The 19412-nt window shown below is 41.1% G+C and overlaps 2 protein-coding genes across 3 annotated transcripts; both read left to right on the top strand.

Annotated features, from left to right (window-relative positions):
• The first annotated feature begins 586 nt into the window (after positions 1-586).
• LOC131233800 (LRR receptor-like serine/threonine-protein kinase SIK1) lies at positions 587-8970 on the top strand. 2 transcript variants are annotated; one of them, XM_058230599.1, is made up of 27 exons: positions 587-1056; positions 1306-1444; positions 1532-1603; positions 1695-1766; positions 1860-1931; positions 2038-2109; positions 2359-2430; positions 2953-3024; positions 3129-3200; positions 3292-3360; positions 3654-3725; positions 4928-4999; positions 5090-5161; positions 5241-5312; positions 5407-5478; positions 5552-5623; positions 5792-5863; positions 5980-6051; positions 6146-6217; positions 6353-6424; positions 6516-6587; positions 6676-6747; positions 6859-6932; positions 7015-7146; positions 7220-7558; positions 7645-8018; positions 8115-8970. In XM_058230599.1, exons 1-27 carry the CDS (start codon positions 960-962, stop codon positions 8457-8459), a joined length of 2937 nt encoding a protein of 978 aa, XP_058086582.1. In that variant the 5' UTR covers positions 587-959; the 3' UTR covers positions 8460-8970. The 2 variants fall into 2 exon arrangements, with proteins under 2 accessions (XP_058086582.1, XP_058086583.1); XM_058230600.1 differs by having other exon boundaries at positions 589-1056; positions 7648-8018.
• A 5244-nt stretch (positions 8971-14214) lies between these two features.
• On the top strand, positions 14215-18430 carry LOC131233803 (guard cell S-type anion channel SLAC1). Its single transcript, XM_058230602.1, is given in 3 exon segments — positions 14215-15452; positions 16386-17191; positions 17826-18430. Coding segments are annotated over 3 exon segments (1713 nt in total). The 5' UTR covers positions 14215-14954; the 3' UTR covers positions 18235-18430.
• The last annotated feature ends 982 nt before the right edge of the window (positions 18431-19412 follow it).

Raw genomic sequence — 19412 nt, 5'->3', positions numbered from 1 at the left:
CAATTCCACCGACAAGTGTTACCGGCGTAACAGCTAATCCGCTCCATGTGAAAATCGCCCTTTAGAAAAGCAGGCTGATCACCTGAATAGGTAGGCTGATCACCTGAATAGGTGGGCCGAACCGGTAGGTAGAGTCAGATATTGTGTTGCCCACTGATTCCAACGGTTTTTGGCCCACCTGACGAGTGGAACCGCCTATTTTTGTTCCAGGCGATCTTCATGGCAGGGCGAACGATACGCACGGTACTGTTATCCTCCACATGTGGCATATGAGGGAAAGAGATGGTAGGGTACCGCAAGTTATGGTACGTTGCCTCTTTATTTAAATAGATATTGGTGGTCCCAAGGTGAGAGTTGTGCATGAAAGCGCCGTTTCCTAACAGCTAACGTCGTCTTAAAGTAAAACGATTAGAGATATACATGCAGCTTTATACGACCCTGACTCCGTCCGTCTGCGGCCTTTTTTTTCATTGCTACACTACACTAGCCCTGCCTTCGCTATCTTCTCGCTTTTTTATCCCAATCCCCTCTCTACCGTTTATTGACTGCTCCGACTTCTGATCCGACACGCCTCGAATTTCCTTATCGGGCACGCCTTGTACGGCCACGCCACTGTAATAACCAGTCGCTTCGCTGTTTCCCTCTCCATTTCCAGATAAAAACCGACTGTACCGGTCACTAACGTCGTCTCACCGCCGTTAGCAACCAAGCATCCTCTATCACTCACTCTCTCTCTCTCGTAATAAAAACTCGTTTCCCCTCTTTTTTAACTGATCACGCCAAAAGTCCCCCTTCTATTCCATGTTCTGCTATTCTTCTCTCACTCTCTCCCTTCCCCACTCTCATTCATAGCCAGCAAATGTAGCTTTTCTTCCCTACGTTACAAAAAACCCCACTGATGCATTCCTCCTAGAAAGAGCTTATTTCGTTTTGGTGTCTTCTCTACTTTCTCTCTCTCCATGGAGGGATTCTTCCAGATGAAGCAGCTTTTCTTTCTTGCTTTCATGGCGTTGGTTTTGTCATTTTCTCCTTCCGTTTCTAGTCTCGCTGACGAAGGTAGCAATTTCACTATCTATTCCTATTTTTTCTGTTTACATTTTTGAGTCATCTCAAAATGCTTAGCGGCTAAAGCTTCTTTTCCTGTATTCTCTCATGCTTGTTTTTTCAAGAGCTTGCAAGGCTCGGGAAACCAAGGGCTGAGATGTTATGCATCAAATCCTTGCTATTTTTAGCAATGCCCTCAGCAAAAAACGATTTGGAGTTTCAGTCCTCTGTTTTAAGTGAAATGAGAGTTTTGTTTTGCAGGGAAAACACTCGTGTCCATCAAGGCGTCGTTTAGCAACGTTGCTAACGTGCTCCTCGACTGGAATGCTGATGGCAACGAAGATCACTGCTCCTGGCGCGGGGTTGCTTGCGACAATCTCTCCTTCGCCGTCGTCTCTCTGTAACTCACATACCTTCTGTTCTTTTTCTTCTTTCTTCTATCCGATTTCAACATCTAATTCGTTACAATCATGAATCATCTATGAAGGAATCTCTCGAATTTGAATCTCGGCGGGGAGATTTCGCCAGCCATTGGGGATTTACAGAGCTTACAGGCACTGTATGTTTTACTTTATTGCATCAGGATAAATATGCATTTGGATGAAATCATTTCAAGCTCAAATGCTTATGTTGGTTGCATTGATGTGCAGAGATTTGAAGGGGAATCAGCTGACCGGGTCAATCCCTGATGAGATCGGCAACTGCGTTTTGCTGAAATCTCTGTAATCTCTCTCATTTACTTGCATTCTGAAGTTATGGGATTGAGAATGTAATGGAGGATATAACTGAAATCTGTGTTGGTTTGTTTTCTGTAGGGATTTATCCGGTAACTTGCTATATGGAGATATTCCGTTCTCGACATCTAGGCTCAAACAGCTTGAGGAATTGTTAGTAGCATGTCTGCTTTTATTTGGTAGATTGGTCATTTTCACGAATCTTGCTTGCCCCTTTGTAAGGGATAGATTGGTCATTTATGGTGATGTTACTATGCAGGACATTGAAGAACAATCAGTTAACAGGGCCTATTCCTTCAACCCTTTCACAGATGCCAAATCTCAAAACTCTGTAAGGTTTCTGTCACTTATATTTGAGTTGCATGTTCTATTTTGTGGTTTATGCTTTCTAATATCTACTTGAAAACATTGAATTGTTTTTATTTATTTTTCCTTCTCATTTGGGCGTTCTCAGTTACACATTTGCATTGGGAGTTTGTCTGATAGAACATACCTGAACTACAATTGTTTGTTTCCAATGGTGTGGATTTGTGTGTACAAAGTGATTTTAATGGGTCGCTTGCTGTTTAAATTTTTATAGGGATCTTGCTCAGAATCAGCTCACTGGTGACATTCCAAGGCTGATTTACTGGAATGAAGTATTGCAGTATCTGTGAGTACTTCCTCCACTCTGTGTACTCCATGTAAATCAAAATTTATAACTCATTCTCAAAGTAGTTCTAGTTCATCGAGTAATTTGGTATGTTTTGGAGTCGCCCATTATTGTGACCACACCATGGGTTCTGTTATGTAATGTGATGGCCACTTTGATTCTTGTTATGTAAGATGGACATCAGATAAACAATAGTTGTTAGCCAAAATCAGGCTATTGTTTCCTCAATAACTGCTTCCATGTAATGTAATTGCATCCATTGCATACACTGGATGTTTTGTTTCTTCATCTAGTGGCATTATGTCATCCAATGTAACACTATTCCAATGAAAAACAGCTGTTATTTTGTGTGCCTGATGTTCTCTGTTTTCTCAATTTACCCATTTTTTGTTTTCACATGGCCTTTCCTGTTATGCAACTGTAACATCAGTTGCCTTTTCTGTGCTCAGAATTCCATTTTCTAAACCTTGCTATATTAATTTTTTTTCCTTGCGAAATGATGAATGATGCTGTTTTCTGTAGCGGGTTGCGGGGGAATTTGCTGACGGGAACACTGTCTCCTGATATGTGCCAATTGACTGGTCTATGGTACTTGTAAGTGGATTCTAATGGAACCTGCATCAATGGTTGTCTGGGAATTTATATTTGACATTTTGTTCATACCCTTGTTTCAACCATCTCTACTGGTGTTGTTGCAGTGATGTGAGGGGCAATAACCTCTCAGGAACCATACCGGATAACATTGGGAATTGTACGAGCTACGAAATCCTGTAAGATGGCTGGCATTCCTTTTGGCGTGGGTGTTGTTGTTCCTGTGCTTTCTTCAACTGTTTATGGTCTGTTGACTGTTATGACTTCCAGGGATATTTCTTACAATCAAATCACTGGAGAGATTCCTTACAACATTGGTTTCCTGCAAGTAGCTACATTGTATGTTTCCATCTCAAAGGCTCTGCTGTATCTCTTCTTTCATCTGCAAATAACTATTCGTTTCGTCTACTAATCAACCAACTAGAATCATTCAGCTACTGATATTTTTGAACTCTTCTAGTTAAACTGCTTGCTGTAGTATACTCAACTGAATCTCTATTGCAGCTGATAATCTGCAACGTTTTTTCTTTTATTTTTTGCATCCATTTGTCATCCATTCTTGTTGCATTTAATTAGGTTGTTTTTCTTGATAATGGTGTGCTGACCCTTGTGAAAAAACTTTCTATTATTAGGTCTCTTCAGGGAAATAGGCTTACTGGGAAGATTCCAGAAGTGATAGGACTCATGCAAGCTCTCGCTGTTTTGTAAGTTTTGTACTGTCTTCTCAAATTCTTTTCATTTTTTTTTTTCAAACTATCTTTTCTTCCTAAATAACTGCACGCATCTTTTCTTGGGCTGTGAAGAAAACATTCCAGCGGGTGTCACTTTTGTATTAGTATTAACCTTCAATGTTGGCTTTCCATTAAACTATCATCATTATCTTAAGCTTTCATGTAGCAATTTGGGTTGTGCTTTAAATGGTTGGCAGAAGCCCACACCACACGCTCTCTCATTTACCTGGCATTGGAATTGGCCATGGCAGAGGTGCTTGGGACAACTTTCACATATCATCTCTTAATTTATGCCCTTCAATGGTTGAGTTTCCCTCACTGTGGCCTCAATTATTGGTCGTGTTTATGAGTTGTGTGAGCTTATCTTTGAACCAGTGTTTCAAATAGCACCCGTAGCGTAGCGGTAGCGTAGCGGTAGCGTACGCTACGTAGCTTAGCGTGGCCGTAGCGCTACGTAGCGTCCCAAATAGCGTAAATCCCCTGTAGCGTACGCTACAAGGGTCGTAGCGTACGCTACAGCTACGTAGTGCGTAGCGTCCGTAGCGTAAGCTACAATCTATTTTTTTACTATTTTAGTTTTTTTTTTTAATTTTTTCACGTTTTCTTTGTTTCTAATGTTGAGCAATGTGACACTTGTATTGTACTTGATACTTTTAACCCATGGGATTTTTATTTCTTTTCATAATTGTGACTTGTGGTTTCAATTAGACATTATTAATTAAAGTGGTTGTTGATGTGATAATTATTTGATTTAGCTTATATATGTAGATTGGCTTTTGATAAATGATAACTAATAACTTTTTTGAACATGCTTATAATTGATAAAATGAATCATCTTTTAGGCATTTTTATATTTTTTTCCCTTTTTTTCCACTATTTATTATATTTATCCTATTTTTAAATTAAAAAATAGAAATATCGTGTAGCTTACGCTACACGCTACGTATTTACGCTACACGCTATAGAGGGCTGAGCGCTACGCATCACGCTACCGCTATTTAAAACACTGCTTTGAACTAGTGATTCCTAACCAGTCTCTTGGTCTCATTTCAAAGTTATATGTTCTATTTTCCTTATATTGCTTAATATATTGTTTATTGTGCAAGTCCTATTCATCAATAGTTCAGATTTGATAACAAGCATCACAAAAATCCATGCTTTTTGCATCTGTCCAGGGATTTGAGTGAGAATGAGTTAGTCGGGACAATTCCACCAATTCTAGGCAATCTGTCCTATACTGGCAAGCTGTGAGTTGGAGACTACCACATCTGGTGTATGATCTTAGCAATGTGTATATGCCATGATTGGTCATTGTGTTTTCTGTTTATTCTTCCCAGGTACCTACACAGTAACAAGCTCACTGGGCCAATTCCACCAGAATTGGGGAACATGTCCAAGCTAAGCTATCTGTGAGGGTTCCTTCTTTAAAATAAAATTTCCACTTTGGGGGTATTTGTGTAAAATATTTCTAATCCTTTACTTCCGCAGGCAATTGAACAACAATGAACTGGTAGGTAGCATTCCGGCTGAGCTTGGACAGCTGGAGGAGTTGTTTGAATTGTGAGTATTTATTTATTTATTTTTAAAACTGTCTCCTTTATTTCTATCATCTTATTTTAACCTTTTGTGGGCATATTTTAATTTATCATGCCAGGAATCTTGCCAACAACAACCTTGAAGGACCGATTCCTCGGAACATCAGTTCCTGCACTGCACTGAATCAATTGTGAGTCTTTTGATTTCAGATTTGTTTACAAGAAATTTTTGTTCATTTCTGATCCCATGATATCTTGTTTCAGTAATGTTCACGGCAACCGATTGAATGGTTCCATTCCATCTGAATTCCAGAAGCTGGAGAGTCTAACATATCTGTAAGTCTTAACCGGAAAATATTAGAGATGGGCCAGTCATCTGTCATCAATTGAACATATTCTAATTTACAATGATGTCTTTGTACAGAGGCTTGCAGTTAGTAAGTGCACATGTTTTCATTAGTATATTCATACTTTTACAAATCTGTATTTTCTTTGAAACTGCAGAAACTTCTCTTCAAACAATTTCAAAGGGTGGATCCCTGTTGAGTTAGGGCGCATAATCAATCTTGATACGCTGTAAGTTGCAATGCAAGCTTTCAATGGTTATGTTGTGGTCAATTATTTTATATGTAGGGTTTGTAGGGTTGATTTTGGTTAATAAAGTCCACTGCGATTTATGTTCTAAAAACCAGAGATCTTTCCAACAATGATTTTTCGGGACCTGTTCCAGCGTCTGTTGGCGATCTTGAGCACCTTCTTCAACTGTAAGTGACAAATTATTTTGTGATTTTGATATAGTGGAAAGTGTTCCTAAGGGCGTTCCATTTATAAATCTCAATTGTTCTGTTTGTGAAATAGAAACCTGAGCCGGAATCATCTCAATGGCCCTGTACCTGCAGAATTTGGGAATCTCAGAAGCGTTCAAGTCATGTTAGTTCTTTAAAATACTGCAACAATTTTTGTCCCTCCTGTCATGTCTCCAGCAGATTCTGCTACCAGACAGCTAAAACTGTTATTTTTCTCCCTTTTTTTTTTTTTTTTTTTTTTTTTAATTTCTTTCAACAGTGATATCTCATATAACCAACTTTCTGGTGCGATCCCTGAGGAATTGGGCCAGCTGCAGAATATAGATGCACTGTAAGCTCACCCATCATCCATCCACCAGTGTCTTCATTCGTTATTGTGGATGCAATGTTTTACCCTTCTTTCATTGGGAATTCTGATTCAGGATTTTGAACAACAACAATTTACATGGGGTTATACCTGCTCAGTTGACAAATTGTTTCAGCCTAGCCACTCTGTGAGTTCAAACCCATCTTCCCTCATTTTCCTACTTAAAAGATCTGTCTTAGTTACTAATGCAGTCTTTGCATGCTTATTTAAACCAGGAACCTCTCATATAACAACTTATCAGGAGATATTCCTCTCTCTAAAAACTTTTCAAGGTTTCCTGTTGAAAGGTTTGAAGATGACTTCACCTTTTACTTTCTTTTCTTCATTTGAAGATGACTTCACGTTTTATTTTCTTTTCTTCTGTGCGATTCTTGATTTTCATTCATTGTGTATGTCAGTTTCTTAGGAAATCCGCTATTATGCGGTAACTGGCTGGGATCCATCTGTGGAATGTATGCCCGTGAATCCAAAGGTGTCCTCATGAACGGTTAATTTTGTGCACGTGTCATTATGTGCTCATTTTATTTATCCTAACCTGGTCACTTGTCTTTCAGGTATAATCTCCCGAGCAGTGGTTGTCTGTATAACATTGGGCTGCATCACATTATTATCTGTGGTGATAGTGGCAATTTACAGATCGAACCAACCCAAACAGTACATCAAAGGCTCAAACAAAACAGTGCAAGGTGTGTATGCTCCTTCGGGTTTTCCTAACATTTATCATATCAATTTAATTTCTTAACATTATTTATTCCCCAGGTCCCCCAAAACTGGTTATCCTTCACATGGATATGGCAATTCACACATATGATGATATCATGAGAATTACTGAAAATTTGAGTGAGAAATACATTATTGGTTATGGTGCATCAAGCACCGTATATAAGTGCGTGTTGAAGAACTCGAAGCCTATTGCCATCAAGAGGCTCTACACTCAATATCCCCATAATCTGAAAGAGTTTGAAACTGAACTTGAAACCGTCGGCAGCATCAAGCACAGAAATCTTGTCAGCTTGCATGGCTACTCACTCTCCCCCAATGGCAATCTGCTCTTCTATGATTACATGGAAAATGGTTCCCTCTGGGATCTTCTTCATGGTTCGTTGTTTCTTCTGTGGCTTTTTTCCTATGTACTTGCCTGTTTCCTTTTCTATCCGAAATGATGCAAATGAATGCATCTTTAGCAGGCCCGTCAAAGAAGGTGATGCTTGACTGGGATACAAGGCTGAAAATAGCAGTGGGTGCTGCTCAAGGGCTAGCTTATCTACACCACGACTGTAATCCCAGGATCATCCATAGAGATGTCAAATCCTCAAACATTCTGCTGGACGAGAATTTTGAAGCTCACCTATCAGATTTTGGCATTGCCAAATGCATTTCCTCTTCTAAAACCCACGCCTCTACTTATGTGATGGGTACAATAGGATATATTGATCCTGAGTATGCTCGGACCTCTCGGCTAAATGAGAAGTCTGATGTTTACAGCTTCGGTATCGTACTTCTCGAGCTACTAACTGGAAAGAAGGCTGTCGACAATGAGTCCAATTTGCATCAGCTGGTAAATTTGCATATATTAGGTGGATGATAATCACGTGATGCATGTCTTCTTTTTTGGTCCCTCATTGGATGACATTATCTCCCTTCTGTATTTCAGATCCTTTCCAAAGCAGATGACAACACAGTCATGGATGCTGTTGACTCTGAGGTGTCCATAACGTGCACAGACCTCAACCTAGTGCGTAAGACCTTCCAGCTCGCATTACTATGCACAAAGAGGCACCCGTCTGATAGACCCAGCATGCATGAGGTCGCACGTGTGCTGGTCTCCCTGCTGCCCACACCTCACTCTAAACCATGCTTGACGCCAGCCAAAGTCATTGACTATACTCGCTACATTGTCGACAAGGAAGGGAAGCAGCATGGGCACCGGGAGAACAGTTCGTCTGATGCACAGTGGTTTGTGAGGTTTGGTGAAGTCATATCCAAAAGCACCCTTTGAACACTCCATCTTCCCAAGGAAGGAAAAGGTCTCCAAATTTTGTTATTATACAACAAAAAAGAGCACTAACATAGTTTTTGTTTGAACTCTCCTTGGATCGGGCTCCTCTTTCTGCCTGCGTTTGGGTTACAGGAAGTTGTCCCCGCGGTCTTTTGAACACTGGGTGTAGTTTGAACTACATGTCGGTGGGCCTGCACCAAGTTTTTGATTTGTTTTCATCTGCTGCATGTGAAATTTTACATACATTGCTAGATTGATGCTATAATGCTCTGATGATACCTTTCTACCACCTGTGATCTTTCAGCAATCCAAGTTTTATGTATGTGCTTGGCGTAGAAAATGGTACATTGATGGAGTTGTGCTTGCAATGTGCAGTTTGTCTTGAACCTTGCACATGCTTGTGGTGGTTTCAACAGTTTTGTTTCATTTGTTGGGATCACGTGGATTGTGACCATAGGCAACCAATGGAGGGATCTGTATTTATGTACTCATCTTGTGCTCATGTTATGCTGTATGGGTGTGATTTGATTATACAAATTGCTGGTGCTGATATGACCCAAAAGAATCAAGATTGGTATTCTGTCTACCATTTGTTTCTTCAAGTAGAGTGTGGAGCGTTGTATAACCAAAACGATCAAGTATATCTATATCTGGCAGTCTGATACAAAATCTAATATCGAAATCTGCAATCCAACAATGGCATTGGAAATCCGGCCCAATTTTGAAGGTTCTGCAAAGCCCTGTTTTGGAGATGTCTGCTCCCTTTTAAAAGGATTCTAAGACATGTAGTGATGTCTGCCCATTCACCTATAGAATGCCATGTTATGCTGTTGCTGCATTGGTCTGATTTTCGGGCCACCGGATGAGAGACCCATCTATGAGACAACAACTGCACACACGTGTGCACGCAATTGACAACAACCCACATGCATGGACAGTCTATTTTCTGGTGTTATTTTGAATGGCCTATGGTCCAATATTCATTCTGAAAGGATGATCAGGGCCATTAGTTTTGCTTAGTAAAATGTGAAACAATTAACAGTATCTTTTCAGTTGTCCAATTTCAGGCGTACATTACCGAATGGAAGTTCCTACTGCAGCCCATCATGGATGGTACTGATCATTGGATCGTCTCAACATGTAGGCCTTATTGCATGTTGAGAAAAAAGAACTCTCTGCATTTTGAATTTCCAGATCTATTCAAGTCAGGGAACTTACACGGTACTGATGCATCAGAATGTGATTATGTGCAATACCGCGGATTGTTGGTTATCTGTGATTGGTCCCATGAAATCAATGGTCTGGTTCAATGAACGGCAGACTTCACTACTATGAAATGGGTGCGTCTGGACGTTAAAGCAAGATTCACATACCCAGACCTCTGATTTTATGGGACCCACCATTACAAGATATTGCAACAATGAACACAAGATAAAACGAACATGATAATGGTAGAAAACACCAATCCAAATCCCCAACTGGGAAGCATTTGGCGTGTTTGGACGGACAATCCAATTAAACTGTGATAACTAGTTCGTTGGAAGTGGCACTGGCCATATTGCAGGTACATTCCCACCCCAAATTGCGATCGCATTACTTTCAAGTACTTTAAAATTGGCAACTCGAAAGCACTGTAAAATGCGATCCGAATATCACCTTCTGTTGGATATGAGCTGAGCAACCACTAGTGCGTCGGTCCAGCATAGTTTTCCCTATGAAAATTTAAATTTGAAACTTGAATCAAAGAGGTTTTGGATATGGAAGAGAGAAGGTACTGATGAAGAGTGGGGGACCACATATATAAAATGGCCATGAACCAAAAACTAACCAGTGATCCACAATCGATATCCACTTGAAGGCTACCCAAATGACTGGACTGTTCTTTAAACAATGGGAAACACATGATCATGCCCACTTGATTATTATCCTCTATATTGATTATGCACACGTGTCACATTGGCACCCGTGTGGGATTACTCACGAGTTTATGTGGACAACTAGCATTTACCTGTCTTACATCTCGGGCAATGGGCTCCTGTAACAAGCAGAATTCATGATTTAAAGAGTTGGAAACAAATATATGGTGAGCATGAATGCGGCGAACGCAGCCTGCTGTTAACGTGATCAAAGAATATCCTCTGGATATAATGCAGGGTGTTTTCACACTGGGTTCAAGTGCGGTGGCCTGTGTGAAGTTTTTTGACAACTCATCAAAGGTGATGTGACTCCAAAATCTGAACAGTCCTCGTGAAGCAGCACCTCATGAAGCCTCATGAACCCCGTGCTTAATTTTTACTTTGCTCCAAAAATTTTGTGGGCCATGAAAAATGAAAACAGTTTCCTCCCTTGATTTGTATTTCTCTTTGCTATGGCCTACCAGAATTTTAGATCAGAGTGAAAATTTTCCCCTAGGGGTTTCATGGGATTTCGCAGCACATGGACTGTGCGCATTAGACGCCCATGACACATGTGCAAAGGTGCGCACCTGCGTAGGTGTGCAAGTGATATGTAATCGAACCTATGCTTTCTGTGAGCCTTATAAATTTATAATAGGATGCTCCAAAAATAAAAATCTCTAAATTCAAGTGGTGGCCCACATAGTGGTTTAATCGTCTTGAATTTTCGGGGTTCAACTTTCAGAGGGCAAACCGTCTGGACATAAACACAACCTGATAGACCCTAATAGAGTAGTGGTGCAATCGCTCATGGTACGAGGACGTACTGAGAAACCGGCTTTTTTTCCTATCCTATAATATAGGCTGCCCTTTGGACGAGAATACAAATTCCAGAAGGACATTGCAAAGTTTGAATAGGTCTCCAACCATCTCTCTCTCTCCCTCATTTCTTCAGGACTCTAGAAACTCGGAAGAAGAGTTCATGTCAAGGTCTCCTACAAGAAGAAGAAGATAGGTAAGGTTTTTATCAATTTCTCTATCATATTGCCATTTAAGGGTTCTAGAGATTGTAAGCATACATTCCTCTACCATGATTTCAACACGCCTAGGGAGGGCCTAGAGATGTTGCACTCATAATCTCCCCCAATCTCAAGAAAGCTGGTGGGAATCCATAAAAATTTTCAGAACTTGATTTTTCAAAAGTCCATTTTAAAATGTGTTGTGAGATTCCCCACCACCATTGGATGGTGGGACAATTGCATGGACTGACATCTCTATTTCACACATTTAGCAACAAAGCTTTCTAATGAAATGAAAGATAGATCTAATAAAAGTACCATGAAACGTATTCTTTTCATCTCATCTCTCACTTGAAATGAAATGGATTCGCCTGCTCTTATCTGATTCAATCTGAGCCGCAGTATGCAAACCCGCTCTTATATCCAATAATATTTTATTGATTTTGTAGATATATCTTATTCAGATCATTTTAAAATCTAAGCATCGGTTCGAAACAGCGCAAATGGTATGCAAGTGGAATATATTAACTCAAGTTAAATTGCAAAAACCATTTGGGAAAAACCTAAAATTAGATTGGTTGAACAATCCTATTCAGAAATGTCCACCAATACAATATAGGTATGACAAAAGAATAGAGAAAATTTTATTAATGATACATGGGAATCGACTCTAAAGGTTGTGGCATTTGAAAAGTTACTGGTGAAAATGAAGTGAGATGCAAAAGAATCACTTATATAAGTTGGAAAAGAGTCCAAATTCAAATAGATTTATGAAAGGGTTTCCATGCACCTATCCCACTATATCATTTCTCTTTCATAAACACATGTTACCTATAACTCTTCCATGAATTAAATCATGAGAAAATTTGTAGTACTCTAGCAGGGTATGGATTGGATGATATACGGTCACTTGGAGATTTTCTGAAAATTGCATACTTGAATACAAATAATTCAAATTTATGAATTCTAGTTTTAGGTGTACGATAAACCAAAAATCAACAATTACTTGATTAGTTGACTATTGAATTAGTGAACACTTGACTATCGGATCCGTGAATGCCTTTTCGACCATTAAAATGATATACGCCCAAAGGTCCTATTTCAACAAAAGTGCGTAGTTTACGAATCAGAGGCTAGGATTGTTCAGTCGATCTGGTCTTATAATGGTGACCGAGGGATAGTGAGTTCCACAATTTAATCAGTTTAATATGAATTATTATATACAAGTATACAATTTCCAAGTTCCTAAAACATCATGTGCAGACATAGTATCAAATAACTCCCCTAAGATCATTTACCAAAACCCTTGAATCTGTCCTACACAGATGTCCTTGAAAACACTAAAAACAACAGGTTGGGCTAAGTTAGGGCTGGGGATAATGTGCTTTCAGATGCAACCCGTCTCGCCTAATTAATAGAGGGGCTCAAATTTTTCGCTCGAACCTAGTCATTGGGCTTTATATAGCTGCCCAAGCGAGACCAAAAACGAGAAGCCCGACAAGCCAGCCCAACTCATTGACAGCCATTCATGAATCCTATTAGTTGATTATTATTATTATTTTTTCCTCTTCAAATTGCTTATGAGTATCTTTGGTATAGGAAAATGAGCAAACAAGAAAATGAAAGACCTAAACAAGTACAGGAAGCAAAGGCGAAAGATGTAGTTAGAGATGGAAGAAATACAAAAAAAGGTAATCTGCCTCTCTCTCTCTCTCTCTCTCTCAAACAAAGTCATGTATTCACATGTAATGGTGGGGCTGGCTGTGAAAATGGGCGGGCCTGTAGAGCTGTAGACGGGTCGGGTCCCAGAATATTCGGGTCTGCATTGGATACGATCATGCCTGCCTAATTAACCATCTTTATCTGATCGGGTCTCACAGGCTTGGTTCAGGTCGGACCCAAGTCAGGTCGGCTGTCTAATTAGGGAATTTACATGGTTGGGACCATCTGATGAATGGATTAGATCGAATACAAATGGGCCCTTTTGACATATACATGGTGTTGGTGTGTACACAGGCTTTTATACATGCATGTCGCTTAGCAACTTTCCTTCAGTTTTACTTATAAAATTAACTTGACTGACCCCAACCCCACTAAACCCGAATGTAACCGGGTCCAAAATATTGAACCTGAAACCGACCCTAAATGGTTCTGGAAAAATCGACCCCTGTAAAAATCAGATCGGGTCCATTAGGTTCCAGAGGTCCGGGTTGATATCCAGTGGCCCGCTTCTTTGCTCGGGATGGATAGGTTTTGAATTTTTGACAAGTGTGCCCATGATTCACTAATCCAGACCGTTCATCATGAGTCCTACAGAAGAAGGAGAACGCCCGAAATTTTTTTGAAGGTCCTAGCAATCAATCTTAGTACCCTTTTTAAAATTGAACTTTAACCGTTGTTTTATTTCCCTTCAATCTAAAGGTTAAGATTGTCCTATCAAGAATTCTTTTGATGCATAGTCCATCCATAGCTGGACACAACAGACCAATGGTCTGAATTACCAAACGACTATCCCCACAAGTCAGAATCAAAGAATCGTGCACCCCATGCATCCGGTTCACGTATCGCGTAAAGCTGTAAAAGCAAAATCTCTATCTTGCACGCATGCAAGTTGGTTTTTTTTTAATTTTTTTTTTTTTAATTTTTTTTTTATTTTTATATAAAGGGTCCTTGCTCTTGCTCCAGCGGTGGACTCTTAGGAGTTTCAACGCCGGGTCAAGGGTTCGAGCACCCATAGGTGGTGAAATCCCAAATCCCACTAAGGCCTGAGTGTGTCGTGGTGTCTGTGCGTGTCATAAAAAAAAAAAAATGGTTTTTTTATAGCTTTTCTTTCTCTACGGTACACACCTCAAACTACGCCCGTGAAAATCATCCATACGCCCACTCCAATCTCCATTTCCTTGTAAGCTGTAACATCTCTCTTATAAATTAGTCTTCTCAAACCACACACTCTTCATTCACTCACGTGATAGTCCTCAACAACCCCTGATCTCTTTCAAAAGCCTGCCTCCTTACCCTCCATCAAACCACCACCACCAATCCCAGATACTCTTATCTCTCATGATTTCTCAATACACCCACTTAACCAAAGCTCATATGTATTGAATGTATGGCTATTAGAGTAATCATCCGGTGCACCTGCGTGTACATGGAATTTTTAAGTGCACCACTTTGCACTTTGTGGACACTTCTATCTGTACCATTCATCAGGTCCATCATGCCAATTCTTTGTGGGCCACCATGAAGAAACATAAATTTATCGGAGGATCTAAGCCATCGATCGTGTAACTAGAGCATCACTTGATTAGATTGATTCTTGATGGATATAAGCAAAGTTGGGTAGACCAAGTGGATATAGATTTATGGTTGGTTTTTCTTTGTTGATTAATGGTCCCTTGATCAGTGTATTTTTCTCATGGTGGGCCTTTAAAGTGGATTGGGCCTAATGGACGGTCCAGATCAAGATGGAACTAGAAGTTTAGCGTAGAGCTGACAGTACTGAAGCATTATTCTTCTCTATATAAACATGAAAGGTTACTTTCATAAGTTCTATGTAATTGTTTTTTCAACTTCCATCTAAAATGGCCATGAAACCAACTTCTCCAAGCTCCATACAAGGCCACTTCGTCGATGTCCATCAGATCGTCACCGACGAAGAGCGGCCCACCGCCAACGATCAGCACAAGACACCAAACCGACCCATCAGATTCAAGGAACAGAGGAGATCCAACCGTGGTTTCAGTCGGCAAGTCTCGCTGGAGACTGGATTTTCTGTGCTCAGTAGAGAATCCAAGGGTAGTAAGGATGAGAGAAGGGTTCTTGCGAGAAATGGTAAGAGTTTTGGAGGCTTTGCTACGGCTAATAGAGTTGGAGAAGGTAGGAAGGGAGATTTTAGTATGTTTAGGACGAAGTCGACTCTTCATAGGCAGAGTTCATCGTTGTTGCCTGTGAGGAAGGAGATGGAGGCAGATTCAAAGGAGGAGTCTTGCAATGGGCCAGATGAATCGGTTCATCGAACTATTCCGAATGTCGGGAGATACTTCGCCGCCTTGAGAGGAGCTGAGCTAGATCAAGTGAAGGTAATGGTGATAATCTCTTCTCTTTGTTTTCTATCATTTTACAGATGAAAATGGCTATGGTTCTTTCCTTGTCATCTATGGAATTCTGTGAGCTAAAATCATAGGCAACGCATGAATGAACAAGATCGAGACTGTTCATTGAGTGGGGACCATCATTTGAAGTCAATTGCTTAGAAAAACTTGTAGAATGGGCGATGCTGGATGTATGATTGGAGGATTTTGGCCGTTGAAAAGGGACTTTTTTTGGGTGGTTAGAGTCTGTTTCTAAGCCATTGATTGGATGGTTCGGATCATCTGATTAGTGGAATTTTTATTCAATTAATCCTCTATGGAATGGCCCACCTGATGAACGTACTGGATCTCATGCACGTGATGTATGGTTCTTGTTCAAGGACAGCTCTCTGTGCTAGTCGAGATACTGAAGACTTCCCCAAAGTCAAAGATCCTGAATTCAAGATCCTCTAATATGCCATTGGTGGATCCGTGGATCATGAGGTTTGTAAGTTGGGACCGATGAGATGTAATGATGGATCATCCATGATGACATGAAGTGGGGCCCACCAAAAAGAAACAAATCCATCTATAACATGCCTCTGGATTCTGTGGTTAGGATTTAGACCTGCTCGAGTTGGTGGGCCCATGCTTCAGTATCAAGGATCGGACCCACATCCCCAACCTAATGAGGAGAGAATTGCTATGAACTGAATTAAATCCTCCCTCTTGGGACCCCATTTCGTATCAGTGGGGCCCATGGTTTTCAGATCAGAACTGTTGATCTGATGGGACCCACGATTTTTGGGACATTCCTCATCTATAGTGGGCCCATCAGATGAATGTTTCCATACAAGGACTACAAGTGTCATTGTCGGAGATGATAATCATAATCTAATTAAAAATATAGCCGTTGTCATCCTCACCATCACCATCTTGCAGGACTCCGAAGACATTCTCCTCCCGAAAGATGAACTGTGGCCATTCCTTCTAAGATTTCCTATAGGCTGCTACGGTATCTGCCTTGGCCTAAGCAGCCAAACCATCTTATGGGGAGCGCTTGCATCTAGCCCAGCCACCCAATTCCTCCACATAACCCCACTAATCAACTTCATCCTTTGGCATCTCGCCCTCCTTGTCCTCCTCTCCGTCTCCCTTACCTACCTCTTCAAATGCACCTTCTACTTCGAAGCTGTTCGAAGGGAGTTCTACCACCCCATCCGTATCAACTTCTTCTTTGCTCCCTGGATCGTTTGCATGTTCCTCGCCATCGGTGCCCCACCCAAACTGGTGGGCCCAAAACTGCACCCAGCCGTTTGGTGTATCTTCATGGCGCCAGTTTTCTTCTTAGAGTTGAAAATCTATGGCCAATGGCTCTCGGGTGGCAAGCGGCGCCTCTCCAAGGTGGCTAACCCATCGTCACACCTGTCGGTGGTCGGGAACTTTGTGGGCGCGATCTTGGCTTGCAAGGTCGGGTGGAAGGAGGCTGCCAAGTTCTTTTGGGCTGTTGGATTGGCGCATTATGTTGTGGTGTTTGTGACACTATATCAACGGCTGCCATCGAGTGAGGCGTTGCCGAAAGAGCTGCACCCAGTGTTCTCGATGTTCATCGCGGCACCATCGTCGGCAAGCATTGCATGGGCAGCCATATATGGAGAGTTTGATGGGTTGGCAAGGACGTGTTACTTCATTGCATTGTTTCTCTACGTTTCTCTTGTGGTGCGGATCAATTTCTTCTAGGGATTCAGGTACATACATGCCCTCCCCTCTGCTATTGCATTGACTAGAAAACTTGGTAGACTGATCAACTACAACCTGGTTGTACGCTACAACCCTTTAAAAAAAAAAAATAATAATTCCTTCAGAATTTGATGCTGGTAAAAAAAAAAGGGTTGTACCGTAGTTAACCTACGGGTCCTTGTCCTCAGTGATCTGTTCTCAAACAGTGTAACACGCAGAAACAAGGCACATACATGATATTGGAACCACTCATCAGGTGATCTAAACAGTCCGATATGATCGTCAGGTGGGCCATCGCATGGACACGGCGCATGTAGGATGGGTAAATTTCTTCAAACTTAAGAGAGTGGCCCACCTGATGACAGTATCATCATGAAGTTATGCATGTTAGCGATGCCGTATCACATGATTGGTGGTTGCGATGTGCCAGTTTCCATGTTAGGCAAGTGTGCATGTGTGCAGTTGCATACAACCCTTGCAGAGGCAAATAGTCATCTACAGACGATGCAGCATGGCAATGGGCCAGGCTCAGGCCACTTGGGCAGGGCGCTGTTAGCCGTCGTCCATAGTTTTCTTGAGAGAGCACAACGATTGTTTCTAGCCCAAGCTAACTGTACCACATGGGTGCATGCCTTTGTGCAGGTTTTCAGTAGCATGGTGGTCCTACACCTTCCCAATGACGACGGCGTCATTGGCCACCATTAACTATGCTGAGCAAGTCCCCTGCTTCTTCAGCAAGGGGCTAGCTGTGACCCTCTCCCTAATGTCGTCCATGATGGTCTCCTCGCTGCTCATCTCGACTTTCCTCCATGCATTTGTGTGGCGTTCCTTGTTTCCAAACGATCTTGCCATTGCCATAACAAAGAAGAGAAACACCAGTGCCGCTGGTGGTGGGAGAACACATGCCTATGAGAAGAAGCCCTCAAAGAATGCCTTGGACATGAGACAATGGGTGAAGCAATCTCCCCTTTCCTTTGGTTCTTCCACATCCAGAAACAGCAAAACAGAAAAGAGGGAAATTGATGAAGATGACAAGGCATCACGCTCATAAATGCCCATTCAAATCAAAGAAAAGGGGGAAAAAAAGGAAAGAGAATGTTATACATAAGACCCACTTCTTTCAGTAAAGCTCGTTTGTAAGATTAGAGAAATGTACATGTTTGGAAGTGCCTTACAAAAATATTACAGAGAAGTCAGGAGAGACTGTATCATTGGTGAAATAAAATGAGAAATGTTGTGTTAGGTCATCTCAGTGCTGCTTTGGTAGGAGATGAAAACATGTATTGTATTTACTCATCATTTTCACTCTAACCCAGTCAGATGAAGTGGTGAAATTTCATTTCTAATATAAATAGGTTGGACGTTTTCCATTCAAAGTGGGAGTGTTTCAACCACAGTTTCCACATGTGGACACCACTTCCCACCTGGGTTGCTTATGACCCTACCCTTACCGGAAGTAAATCTCCCCTTTCCTTTGGCTACTGGGCCTGATTGTTAATGGATCAGGTCTCTAAAATCATCCACATAGAAAGGTGCTACAGACCCATCTTTAGACTCTTTCAGTTAAATGTGGACCTTCGATGTGCCTTGTATTGACCATCTATTCGCAGACAACAAAAGTTAAAAGGTTATGCTTCTCCTATCAAAGAGAATTGGGCATTACCCATGGGTCCCAACAGATTAATGGTCCAAAAGAAAACTGAATCATGACCCCCCAACTAGTAAGAACTGAAAGCCAGGTACTGTTTGCATATCTACAGGTCAAGGATTATCTCATTCAAAATGAAATATAGAGCATTGTGAATTATGACAATTCTCCACATCCAATGGCCATATAGAACTGTAGTAATATTTTGGGAGTGTGCGATGATGGGCCACCAGGGGGACAGCTTTGACCCATCAAGGCATGTATGGTAGGAACTATGACATGATCACCTCAGGGAGAGGAGTGGTAGTTCCATCTTTCATCCAACAGAGATTTCCCTCCTGGGCCTTGGAACTATTGTAAACAATCTTCTCTTTACATATAGCATAGATAGTATGATGTGATTTTTAGACTCCCGAGTAATTGACATAAATATAATGTGCCATACATCCAACCCAAGAACTCAATGGATCAATTTGCAAACATTTCATGCATATTCCAAAAAAAAAAAAAAAGCTTCATCGGCCAAAGTGGTAAAGAATAAAACAAGACAGCAATCACAATAACACACATGCTGGACAGGA

The sequence above is a fragment of the Magnolia sinica genome, chromosome 18 (assembly GCF_029962835.1).
Source record: "Magnolia sinica isolate HGM2019 chromosome 18, MsV1, whole genome shotgun sequence".
Classification (NCBI taxonomy): domain Eukaryota; kingdom Viridiplantae; phylum Streptophyta; class Magnoliopsida; order Magnoliales; family Magnoliaceae; genus Magnolia; species Magnolia sinica.
Note: the sequence above shows the minus strand (reverse complement) of the source record. Positions and strands in the feature narration are given on the sequence as shown.